Source organism: Aplidium turbinatum, chromosome 2 (genome assembly GCF_918807975.1).
Source record: "Aplidium turbinatum chromosome 2, kaAplTurb1.1, whole genome shotgun sequence".
Lineage (NCBI taxonomy): Eukaryota > Metazoa > Chordata > Ascidiacea > Aplousobranchia > Polyclinidae > Aplidium > Aplidium turbinatum.
Genome location: NC_137473.1, coordinates 9,760,321 through 9,773,304, shown reverse-complemented (window position 1 = coordinate 9,773,304; position 12,984 = coordinate 9,760,321). Strand labels below are relative to the sequence as shown.

The following is a 12,984-nucleotide window of genomic DNA, read 5'->3' as shown; positions in this document are numbered from 1 at the left end:
CTTCTTTAAGTTCTTGCAAGAACTATATCTAACATATGAAGTTAAAAGTGGCCCATCGTAAAAAATACAAATTCGTTTTAAACTTTTGAAAGTTTGCACTTTGTCTAAAAATAAAAGCCTTTAGGCTACATACGCACACCTCCTAAAAATATGAATGACTTGACACAGTTTAATTAAATTTTCAACTGTGTTGTTTAAAGTTACCACTAAGTGGCGCTACTTGACAAAGTTGTTATAGAGACAAGAAACCGCGCTATTTTTTCTGACATGATGCTGTTTTACATACTGGGCAACTTATGGCAGAATTTAGATTAGGCTTCTTGATCATGTGTTTGATAGTTCGTATCCAAAATTAACTAACCATAAACACTTCTAGCAAATTTCGTAATGCTTTCCATCATCACTTTTGCTTCTTTAAAGACTTGTGAGGCGTATAATCATCCTCATTCTTTTTGACTTGTGAGGCATAAAAGATATTTCAGCCCTTTTTTCATTCTTCCCTGTTGTTAGGGTTGATTCTGTCCAGGTTTCTTGCACTGATGTTGTCTCTCACCAACTCTAGCCACCCTTTTTTGGTCTTCCCACTTTCTTTCCCTGGACAAAAATCTTCTTTGCCATCACTCGCCCTTTGTCATCAGACATACGTTCCACATGCCCATACCATCGCAAATGGTGGTTTCTAAGAAACTCACTGATGTTTTTTACTTCTGTAATCTCTCAAATATTTTAATTTTATCCCAAGGTTTTTTTTACACATCATTTGAAGCATTCTCATTTCTGTTGTTTCTAACCTGTTTAAATCTTCATGGCCCATCCTTCAGCTCATAGCACATTCTATTTCTCACGCATGCTTTATAAGCAATGCCTTTCAATTTCTAGGAAAGTACTCTTCCACACAGAATCCCCGATACTTCCATAAATTTTTTTCAACCAGCTCTTATTCTTGATATTATAGAATCTTGCATTTTTTCGTCCTTACTCAGAATATCTCCTAGGTAGCGAAACATTTCAATCACTTCCAGCTTATCTTCGTGTAAAGTGACTGTCTCTTCATGTCTTTCGTTTACCTTCCCTTGAATTCAAAGTCTTTTATTTTTACCAGGTTTTGGTTAATTCCTGTCTATCTATTGTGAACCCATTCATTGCAGCAATTGTATGTTATGGAGTTGTTTGCCAACTCTTTCGCATTCGGTACTGTGCAATATGAACTTTAGCTGGATTGACGATGTTTTCACCAGCATAGAAGGCTTTGTATGCCAATGACAATAAATCTTTTCTACAAATTAGTTCAGAGTTTAGTTTTTAATCACCAGCTTGCTCAGTCAATATCGAGGCATATTTTAACGTTGAATTTCCATTACCAAATTTGTTTTTTCAGTCAACTCTCTTTAGTATGTTACCATAATTTGATGTGCTCATATAAACTTATAGGATAAAAATAAAAAAAAGTATGAACTAGGATTGCAAGTAAGAACTCTCAACATACAACAAATTAAAAAATGGAAAAATTACTCCAAGAGCCTGCTTCAACTGCAGGAGGAGGAGCTGGAAGTGTGATCAGCACCTTACAAGATGAAGTTGCAGATGACAACACCAAAACACTTACAATGAGTGGAGTAACAGATGATCAGTTATTTGAAAAAATTGAAAGTCATCTCGCAGAAAAGATCCAAGCTGGTGATAAAACTGCACCTTTCTTGATGGGACAGTTTTACTACGAAGAGGTAACTTGTCGCAACATTACCGGTATATTATCGTTACATTTTTAATTTTATATTGCATTGTCTGCATTTTTAAGTTTGAAGCTTAAAATGAATATTAATCTGGTATTAAATTGTCTTGACTGCGACATGCTTTTTTTGATATTTTTAGTTTTATTAAAATATATTTTACATACTTCAGGGTTTTTTAGAGAAAGCTGTAGTTCAATTTGAAAGAATCAAAGACTGGGATTACCAAGCCAAATATCAACTCGGTACAATGTATTATGATGGCATTGGCACTGCAATGGATAAGGTTAGATAAACCTTACAGATGACATGACTAATGTCATAAAAATAACTTGCTTTTCTGCTTGTAACTCTGCGGGCTACGTCTTCATTACCATTGTAATTCTTAGAATTAGACTTATTTTTGGTTACTGTATCAGTTGTCACAAAATACTTGAACATGGTCAAGTCAAAAAAACGATTGAAGTAAAACTATTAAAATGGTCTCATAATTATTTAATATACGGTAAGCAAAAAGAAAGCATGGTTATTGCTATTTGTATATATATGATTGATTGATTGAATCTTTATCCTCGGACTGGGAAAGCTTCTTGCAGAGCTTAATCCTGGCAGTTTCGCATACTTGTAGAGGCTTTGAATCACTGACATAGGCCCGGTTACCGAGATTGGCAGAGTGAAGTTTCCGATTGTTGAAGCCTTGTTGCCGCGGAACTATTCCATCTATTAGATTCCACATATTATATAAACGAAAAATGGGGAGGGCATAAGAACATTGTTCACATTTATATAAGATTTTTGACCAAACATCTCATTTAAAGCATGATAAAGTTTTTTGACATGTCAAGGTAAACAGTCAAAAATGCTGTAAGCAATGTTCTGTGTTTATTTTGGCATTGCAACAACCGGGGCATCTCAGGTTAGTTTGGTTATGTACGTTGTAAAAAATATATTTCTATTTATTAAATTAAAAAATATCACAGTAGCATTGGTGTCTTGTACCATTGAAAGGAAGAATGCTGAAAATAAATTGTTAAATTATTTTACTATTACACTCGTATTTACTTTTCTGCAGAAAAAAGGTTTTGATCTCATGATGGAAGTTGCTCAGTCTCCATCAAAGCGTGCCCTTCATTTGAAGCACCATGCGCAATACAATATCGGAAGAGCTTATTTTGAAGGGTTTGGCACCAAGCAAAGCAATGAAGAAGCTGAGAAGTAAAAACATTATCACTCATGTTTAATTAATTAATTATCGAGTTTGATAGATTGTTTCTCCTAGAGATTAACTATTGTTACGATTACAAAAACAACACTCCCATCATTCATTCATTGTTAGTGGCATAGTAGGTTACTAATCTATTTTCTCCTTGTTAGCTAATAAGGTTTTTTAGCTTTTTAAACAAAATAAACTATGGTAAGAGTTGTATGTAGAGTATATATGTGTTGGTTAACATTAAGCAGGTTTATTAATGAAACACAATATTGTTGAAGAAACAATTTTACAGAAAAACAACTTAAGAATATTTGATCAAATGATAAGACATTATAAGATCGGGTATGTCTTTTAGGGGTCTGCTACTATTCGGTGAGTCCAATTCGGTGAGTTCCTAACCTCTAACTTTAACCCCTAACCCTAAAACGGCAATGATAATTAGGCTACGGTACCCGATAATTTAAAAGAAAAAAATTGAAAAAATCACCGAATAGGGATCGGACTCACCGAAACGGGCTCACGGAAACATTCTGGTCTTTTAGTGTTCAACAACTTTTGGTAACTTAAGGTAGCCTTACATTTTTTTCAATTTTGTGCATGCAGTCATCATGCAAAGTTTTAAGCACTGTAAACTATTTATTATTATATAGAACAAGCGTTTCAGCTAATATCAGTTTAGCTAAATTGATTGCTTTGTTTATACATACAGGTAACTAGTCCATTTCAGTCATGATAAGCTGCAATTGTGGCTTGTAGCCTAGTTTATTATCCAGTGCCTCTCTAAACTGTAATGGGTAAAAATCCATGCAGAAAACATTCATACGGAAAATATCCCTACTACACTGGAAAATACCTATTCGGAAATTATCCACCAGGAACATATCCCTCTCTCAAACATAAGGATGCGATATATTTTCCACATGGTTATTTTTTATATGGAATTTTACATACATTTACTCTAAACCTATTCATAGTAGAGCTAAATAGGCTACTGCATGTCAATCAGCCTACAAAGATCGCTGGATATTGTTACAACTTGCAATACTTCCACATGATGACTTGCAGGTGGTGGTTGTTAGCAGCTAACGATGGAAACCCTAAAGCTAGCGTACTTGCTCAGACAATGCTGGGTATGCTCTACTCTCGTCCGGATTTTCTTAACTTAAAACGAGCCTTCTTTTGGCATTCAGAAGCGTGCGGGAATGGAAGTCTGGAATCACAAGGTAGGCTTGCTCCTCTTTTCTTTTTTATTTACCATTGACAGTAATCACCTGCTTTGTGTTAGGTTAATTCAATTGTAATTTGTCAAAAATCATAAAATGACCAAAAAATAAAGAGTCTAAAATGTAGCTATTAAACTGATGTTCAGGAAACGTTTCAAAAACTAGACTGTTTTCATCTTCAGTGCTGTTGAATAGAAAATAAAATAAAAACGATCTTGAACTCAATTTTTAATAAACGTAATATGGCCTTGTACTCATTTCCAAATGTGGAGGTACTGATTTAATATGCTCTTTGGCCGCATCTTTTTATCTTGAAGTTTTACTTTCTGAAACTCACAAGTAGTCTACTGCTGTTGCAGGTATCCTTGGCGTAATGTATTTTGAAGGAAAGGGCATTCATAAGAATGAAGCAGATGCCTATGAATGTTTGAAAGAGGCTGCAGAGAGAGGAAACGTTTATGCTCAAGGGAGATTGGTTGAGCTTTATTATAATAAAAAATTATATACGAAAGCAAGTGATCTTGCTAGAAGGTATGCTTATGTGAAATTAAAGCTACATTCTTGCTAGATAAACCGTGAAAATCTCACTTTCTGTCAGTTTATAATTACCATCGTCAGGGGTGGTCACAATCAAAGGTAAACAATAACTTAGCCAACAACCAGAACAATACAAAGTAGCCTACAATAAAAGCTAATATAAATAATGAAAGATAATATACAAACATGTTACCGGTACATATATTAAAATTAAATAAAAACACGTCAAATGCATGAAAAAGTAGAAACACTGTATAAAATTAATTATAAAAACATATAGCTTACTTGGTATCATAGGGAAAGTCAAAAAGCAACATAATCGTCACATCTTCAGACTTTATTCTCACTTCAAGTAAAGTTGCTGGTGCAGATTGCAGTCCTCTGCAATCCACATCGTCCTATCAGCAGCATCTTCCTCCTTCACTTCCACTATTTCCATATCTTCTGTCATACAATCTCTCTATCTTCTTTTGGCCTTCCTCGCTTTCTTCTTACCAGCTTGTCACATGATGTTTTGAAATCCTTAATCACATTCTTAAAGGAGGTCGCGGAAATCGGCTTGAAAGCGAATTTCAAGAAATCTTCTCTTCTCTCCAACTTGCGTATGCAAACTCTAATGCAAACTTTCACTGCAAGGCAGCAGCAGGGACGCCGAAAGCGGAGGGGGCAGGGGCGGATGGCCCAGGCGGAGGGGCAGGGGCGGATGCCCCCCCTGCCCTCAATTTTTCTGTGGATGGGGGGGCAGGGGGGGCAATGGTGCCCTTTTAAGGTCATGTAAGCTACTGCACATTTTGCAATACGATATAATAATTTCAGCTATTAGCTTTTAGCCTAATTATAATCTTTCATTTGCGCCTCAAAATAATATTCACGACACAAAAATCTGTATCACAGTAGGTAGGCTAATTACTAATTAGTAGCTAACTGCTCTAGGCTGCTGCTGAGCTGACTCGGAGTCTGCCTCGCTTTCTGACCTAGTCTTGTTCTGACACGATCCCTGTTCCATATCTCGAAAGCTAAAACCTTAATTGCTAAGGTAACAGGGATCAGTGGTCAGTAGATGTAACAGAAAATATATTTCGCACTTGCTAGTGCATCGTCAGTTCTGATCTGACGATGCATTAGATCTGAGATCAGAACTGACGATGCACTAGCTAGTGCGAAATATATTTTCTGTTACATCTACTGACTACTGATCCCTGTTACCTTAGCAATTGAGGTTTTAGCTTACTAATTAGTAGGGCGATTTTTTTGTGACCTAAAAAACTCAAAAAGTGACTTTTATTTTGCAAATAAGTAACCAAAAAGTAACTTTATACAACAAATAAGCAAGCGAAAAAATGGCAGCAATTCAACATAAAAAAGCATCTCAATTAGTTTCAATTTGTACTCAAATCATAATTACACATTCAAATTACACATATGCAGCCTAAAGGTGCGTCTACACGACGACTGTTTTCTTGCTTAAGCTAGCCAAACTTCTTGTTTCTTTAAGTTAATCGCAGTTTGTGCCGCTTACTTTTAAGAAAATGGGCGAGTAAGCGAGCCGTCGAGAAAAAATACGCTCCAGAGCGAAAAACTGGGCGCTTAAGTGAGTTCTCTTGCTTAGAAATGTTTTTCCCGCCAAAATCTCAGGTCTCCTCTCAGCTCAGTATCCAGACAGGGCAGGGCGGTATCGTTAAAAGATTTCGTTAAGTTTTGATCCCAACCAGTTCTTATTAATGTTGCGGGCTGAACTGGTGGTGACCGTACTCGAAATAGCCCATAGAAAGCACAATATTTTCCAATTTCAAATCCAAAACAGGATCTCAGCAGAAAACCATTGCCATTGTACACTGGGTAATAAAAATAGCGGAGGAATGATCTTGCTGGTTGTTACTAGTCACCCACGCTGACACGAAATTCTGTTTCCAACATTTCAACCTCACTGAGGTGTCTGAATGCTTCAATAAGCAGTAAATTGCGGGTTTGCATGTTTGCATCCTCCGCTTTTTGCAGCATTCTTTACACAACTTCTGGGAAGCCATGACTGAAAGACTGCAACAACTTCAAATGGTTAAAGAACAGTCAGTTGCTTGGTCTACTCTGCTGTACTTTAGCGCGAACTGCTATGCTTTGGCGCGAACTTTTTAAAACGTGACGTCATTGGGGATTAGATACTCACGTGCAGGGCCCACAAGAGGGGGGGACAACCGGTGCATTGCACCGGGGCCCGGTGAGTTGAAGGGGGCCCGACAAAATGTCTAAATTCACGCGTTAAAGTTGATTTCAACGAATTTGTATAAAATGTTGTTTTTTATATTAGTTCCGTATGTCGATTGGACCCCCTCATGGGTATGCCCTTTTTTAAAACTATAATACAGAATTTTCAATTTTTTGAGTTCAAGGGGTCCGACAAAATGTTTAAATTTACGTGCTCAGGTCGATTTTGCATAAAATATTGTTTTTTATATTAGTTTTGTATTTCGATTGGGCCCCCTCATGGGTAGCCAAGATGCCTTTTTTCAAAACTACAGAATTTTCAATTTTTTGAGTTCATGGGGCCCGACAAAATGTTTAAATTTGCGTGCTCAATCGATTTTGCATAAAATATTGTTTTTTATATTAGTTTTGTGTTTCAATTGCGCCCCCTCATGGGTATGCCCTTTTTCAAAATTACAGAGTTTTCAATTTTTTAAATTCAAAGGGCCCGACAAAATGTTTGAATTTGCGTGCTCAGGTCGATTTTGCATAAAATATTTTTTTTTATATTAATTAACGGTAGTTTCATATTTCAATTGGGCCCCCCTCATGGGTATGCCCTTTTTCAAAACTACAGAATTTTCAATTTGTTGAGTTCAAGGGGCCCGAGAAAATGTTTAAATTTGCGTGCTCAGGTCGATTTTGCATAAAATGTTGTTTTTTACTTCGTATTATATTAGTTTCGTATTTTGATTGGGCCCCCTCATGGGTATGCTCTTTTTATGACTACAGAATTTTCAATTTTTTACTTTCAGGGGGGCCTGAAAAAATGTTTAAATTTGCGTGCCAAGGTCGATTTTGCATGAAATATTATTTTTTATGTTAGTTTCGTATTTCGATTGGGCCCATCATGGGCATTCTTTTTTAAAAAACTCCAGAAAACACATATTGCAGTGTGAATGAATATTTCAGTTTATTTCAATGTTTTAATTTCAGTGTTAGTGTTTTAAGTTCAGTGCTGTTTTAATGTGAATATTTGGGTGTGTATGGTATGTTTTAATAAGCAATTGATTGATCAGGTTAGGTTACAGTCATTACACATTTACACAGAAAGTATTCCATGCATTTTTCCAACATCTTGTCAATTTATGACACAAGCAAGCAGTGACAGTTATGTGTAATCATGTTGAACTGGTACAATTTTAGTTGTAGATAATCTTGTTTAGTGTGATATTTTAAGAGTTCAGAAAATAGCAAAAAATACCAGTATTGAAATATTGTTAGAATTGCTTAGCAAGAAGTCTTTAACTGTCACTTTTTCAGTACAAAAATGCTCAAGTGTTTTTTTTGGATACTAATTATATATACTGAAATCATGGAACTTCTCTAATATAGCCTGAGACAGTACAGTATTTTTGAGTTTTTAGGACTTGAATGATTTTGCTATATTGGAATGCAATCAAGTTTCGTGGAGGCAGTGCTGGAAAATAATTTTGTCCTTGTAGCAGGGCCAAATGTTATAGCAGTCTTAACAAAAATCGAAAAAAAGTTAGAAGATTAGTGAAAGTGTAATTTTTTGAGTAAAAAATCATAGATCTTTACTTCTGTTGAAGTACAGTTTTTTTAACTCTAGACAGAATCAGAAGTGTCCTAATAATTGCAATGCAGCTTACTTTTTCCAGCGCTGCAGAAAGGTGTTGATTTTCAAAAATATGCTTAGTATAATATATAAACAAATATTTTTTTATATATTTTAAGTTTTCCTTTTTATTTGTTTTCACTAAGTATTTCTTAGCAGTCTTCTCCAGCCAGGCCAATCCAATCATACTCTTGAATTTCAGGAACAGTGTCAATATTGACTCAACACAGGCATTCTGTAGTTATGCAGGGTATTTGTAAAGGTATCGATACATAGTATAGCGATAGATGTAGGTACATTTATATTGATAGGACTTGAAAATAGAAATATATTCAACTTTGTTTTCTACTGACCGCTTGCTGTAGAAATGAAGAGAAAGTGACCCTCAATCCTGCTTGAATGCAGTTTCACTTAAACAAGCAAAGAAAACTAAAGGAGTAAAAATAAGAAGCATCCTATTGATCCTAAAATGAAGTTGGTATATATCATATATATATTTCTTAATGTCATGAACAATAGCAATGCATTCATCCAAGTTTGGTCTCCTAGTCTCTGCTGATTTTAAGGTCAGAAATGATATTGTACGGTATGTTAATGTAAAGCTGTATGCACACATATGCAATGCTACATATGTATGTCACCTATGCCGGATAGTGTTGCCATTTTTATCTTCAAAGTGGATATTTTTACCCACTTTTTGCCATGGTTACAATCAGGTGTTGCCAGAGTTAGGATTAAAGTTAGGAAGGGGTAAGGGCTAGAGTTAGGAATAAGGTTAGGGTTTTGATCTTTGCCAGGGACAAAAAAAATTTCCAAAATATGATACTGTACAATTTTTTGTTTTCAACAGCTATAAACTTTTTCTCAAATTTGGGCAGAATTCCTTATCTTGCAACACTATTGAGGCTATATTTACACTACATAGTGTAACTATAGCCACAGCCTTTTATCTTTGTGTATAACTAGTGTGTATCTCTGAATTTAAAGTCATAAACACCAGTACAATGTATATATACTGCATTCTTTGTGAAATGGTGGAGTGTTTATACTTTAACCTAATGTATTCTTTGTATTATTTTTTAAACAGGTCTGGTTTTAAAATAAAAACACTGTGCGAAACACCATGTAGGCCTATGCATTGGCCTTGTGGATTAACGCGCACCGCAAATTTTGCTTGTGATTTGTGAGATATCATGCGACATGTCGCGCTGGGGGGCCCGGCAGCAACATCTGCACCGGGGCCCGGCAGGGCTCTTGGAGGCCCTGCTCACGTGACCGCGACTCAAGCGAGCAAAATCTTCGTCGAGGTTGCCAGTGTAGACGAAACGAGCTTAATCACTAGCTTAAGCAAGAATTTCTAAGCAAGAACACTTTCTCGTGTAGACGCACCTTAATGCTTTACATTCTCTGGCAGGAAGTTTCTGTCAATCAAACACTTTAGCTGTTGCAGGGAAAACAAGTGGTTAAATATACAGTAGTTAACACAATTTGTTTCGAAAAAAATTACTTCACGTTTACGAGTTTTTGGGAATACACGCAATACCAACAAACGTGGGCTCGTGCAAACCAAAAATCCGTTCCATAGTAGAAGATATATTAAAAGTCTTGGCATTACATAGAATGTAAATTCATCTCTCCAGTAGCAATGAAAGATAAATAAATAGGGGAATTAGGCAAAAAAGTATGCAAGATTAAGTGACCTAACAAATGAAAAGTAACCTAAAAGCACAAAAAGTGACTTTTGGTAACTTTATAACTTCTTAAATATTGATCCCACAACCATTAAATTTTGGTTCTACATTTCGTTTGTTAATTGGTAGGCTACAACTAAAAAAAGTAACTTTAGTGACAAAAAATCGCCCTACTAATTAGCGTGTATCATTGTAACATAGCATGATGCCGTCCCGTGCCATTGTTCTTTTATACCGGACACTTGTATCATTACTCGATGATGAGCTGATGGATGAGCATTATTGCTATAACTTATCTTAAAATTTAAAAAAAAAATTGGCCTTTCAGCAACAAAAATGCCCTTTTTTCATAATCCTGCCCCCCCAGTCAAAAACCGTTCCGGCGCCCCTGGGCAGCAGAGTAAAATTATTTCAAGAAAACTCTCCGTGAACTCTGAGAATTTACATTTATTTCTTGCAGAGTTGTTTCTTACACAGACACCCACGAACTTGCGAAAGACACAGGTTGCATCGAGACTTACATAATCAAAGGCATTGCTTACGCCTGCTTCTATTTGTCGCGCTGTTTGGCTGTTGGCAATGGTCTAAGAAAAGATGAAGCTGAAGCAAAAAAATATTTTCTTCGGGTATGTTTTTGGTATAAAAAACACCGTTTTGCCATTTTCTGTAATCCCTTCCGAATGCCTGTTTTGTGCATTATTTCTGTTAAACGTAAATTCATCAAGACATTAGCTTATCTGACATAAACAGTTATGACGAATCGATTGTCGTGAGAGGCTTAAAAGTGAATTTGTTCCCTTTGCCAAAAGTCCGGATTAATACCTTAATCTTGAAGGAGCTAACCGTTTGCAGTTAACTCAAGAGAAGTTCCAACAAACAAAACCCCAACCACAAACAGTGGCTCTCTGTGACCTTTGTGCATTTGCAGTTTGTGTATTATTTCGTTGTTTTGAATATGGATAGCTTTGTCTGGCGCAAATAAATAATATCCTAACTGTTCTTGTTGTTTTACAGGCTTGTGAATTGGACCCGGTACAATCTTACGACTTTCATATGCGCGTTGCTTATGGTTTTCTTTGAATCGAATCGTTGCTATTCTTCAATGTCATTTGAATGTTTATAAATTGTGATGTCTGTTGATTTATAAATTGTGAAGTAGTTTCAAAAAGGTTAGCCCAAGACCATGGGTGCAAATCAATAAAAAAAATAGGCTACATGAGCAGGCTACATATAGCCCAGTTTTGTGTAGAGACGACAATATTGGGGGGCGAGGGCTATATCATATAGTTGGGGTGAAGGCGGATGGACTTTTGGGATCGTTACATGAGTTGGTGATATAGATAATAGGAGGTGGTGAATAGCAAGATAATAGCGTAATTTGGTATTTAAGCAGCCCTTTAGCGCAAATGAAGACTATTTTGAACTGTCTTATGGTTATTTTTAATTAATGAAAAATAAATTTTGTGATTGTTACCGAATTATTTCTTTGAACTTGGTAATGTATGTTTTCATACCGGTGATAAAGATTTTGATTTCTTAAGTTTAGAGTAGGCCTTAACTTATAACAAAAGGTAGCCACTTTAACAAGTCGAAATTCTGCCACTGAAATTGACTAGAATGAAACCGCCAACCAAACATAAGCTACGGTTTAAGTGACGTAAAAAATGGCGCAAAGAAGATCATAGAAAGCAAATTAAGTGATGGATTTTTTGTCAGCTGGTTGGCTTAGGGGTTAGGGTTAGAAAGTAGTCATTTCATTAACGCGGGTTCGATTCTCACCACTGCTATTGCTCTTTTTCTTCTGTAATTACCAAATAAACTTCAAAACAAGCATTAACTCTCTGGATGAGTGCTAGAAGGGTCACAATTGGACAGTAGCCTCTTATAACACGTTCTGATTGGTTGGCGGTTGCATTGTAGTCAATTTCAGTGGCAGAGTTTCGACTTGTTAAAGTGGCTACCATAACAAAATGCCACGATATAAAAAGTGTTGCCAGGCGTCGGTAACCATCGCCTAATGAAATACTAAAATACACAGTTGGTGATTACACTAAGGGAACGTTCAAATATTACGTAACGCCTTCGAGGGGGAGGGGGGTTTATGCAAAGCGTTACGTTAGCGTCACATTGGGGGGAGGGGGTTCAAGCAAAACGTTACGTAACGCTTTCGAGTACGGAAAGGTAGTTTTTTGTGCTGAATTCGTAGTGAAAAAGCGTTACATGGGGGAGGAGGGATTGAAAAAAGCGTTACGTTGGCGTTACATGGGAGAGGGGGGGGTCAAAAATTCGGAAAAAAAGCGTTACGTAATATTTAAACGTTCCCTAACTGTGGTGATATTGTAGTAGACTTATACTGTTGTCTATTGATGCTCAACGCATTTTGTGATTACGTTTTATTTTTCAATGTTTTCCTTAAAGCCTAAAAGGACTTTAAGGAATAAATTTGATTTTCTCGCACTGAGACGTCTGCGAGTTAGGCTAATTTAGTCTTAAAGAACAACATGGTTGTGTTTCTAATAAACACCATAAAGATATTTCACCGAATGATTAATGTTTATTGTATATCTGGAATCTTAGGCTGTTTTCACGCAACAAATAAGCAAATCTTTAATTTTTGCTACACTTCCGTGGCTTAACCTGTTTTTCATTGTATTTTTGCCTTCAATATTGCGTAGGCTACAGACTTGAAGAATTAAGGTTGTTTGCTTATAAATTGTGTTGTTATCTGATTCAAAAATGTATTTCCATGGTAAATACAATGTCGGATTCC

At 36.1% G+C, this 12,984-nt stretch overlaps 1 protein-coding gene across 1 annotated transcript; it reads left to right on the top strand.

The window, feature by feature from the left end:
• Positions 1–1,382: 1,382 nt before the first annotated feature.
• Positions 1,383–12,304, top strand: LOC145788267 (LRP2-binding protein-like). The gene is made up of 7 exons (XM_082600049.1): positions 1,383–1,724; positions 1,903–2,016; positions 2,803–2,945; positions 4,009–4,166; positions 4,526–4,697; positions 10,675–10,840; positions 11,229–12,304. The coding sequence occupies exons 1-7, from the start codon at positions 1,500–1,502 to the stop codon at positions 11,292–11,294; spliced, it is 1,044 nt and encodes a 347-aa protein (XP_082456175.1). The 5' UTR covers positions 1,383–1,499; the 3' UTR covers positions 11,295–12,304.
• Positions 12,305–12,984: the final 680 nt, after the last annotated feature.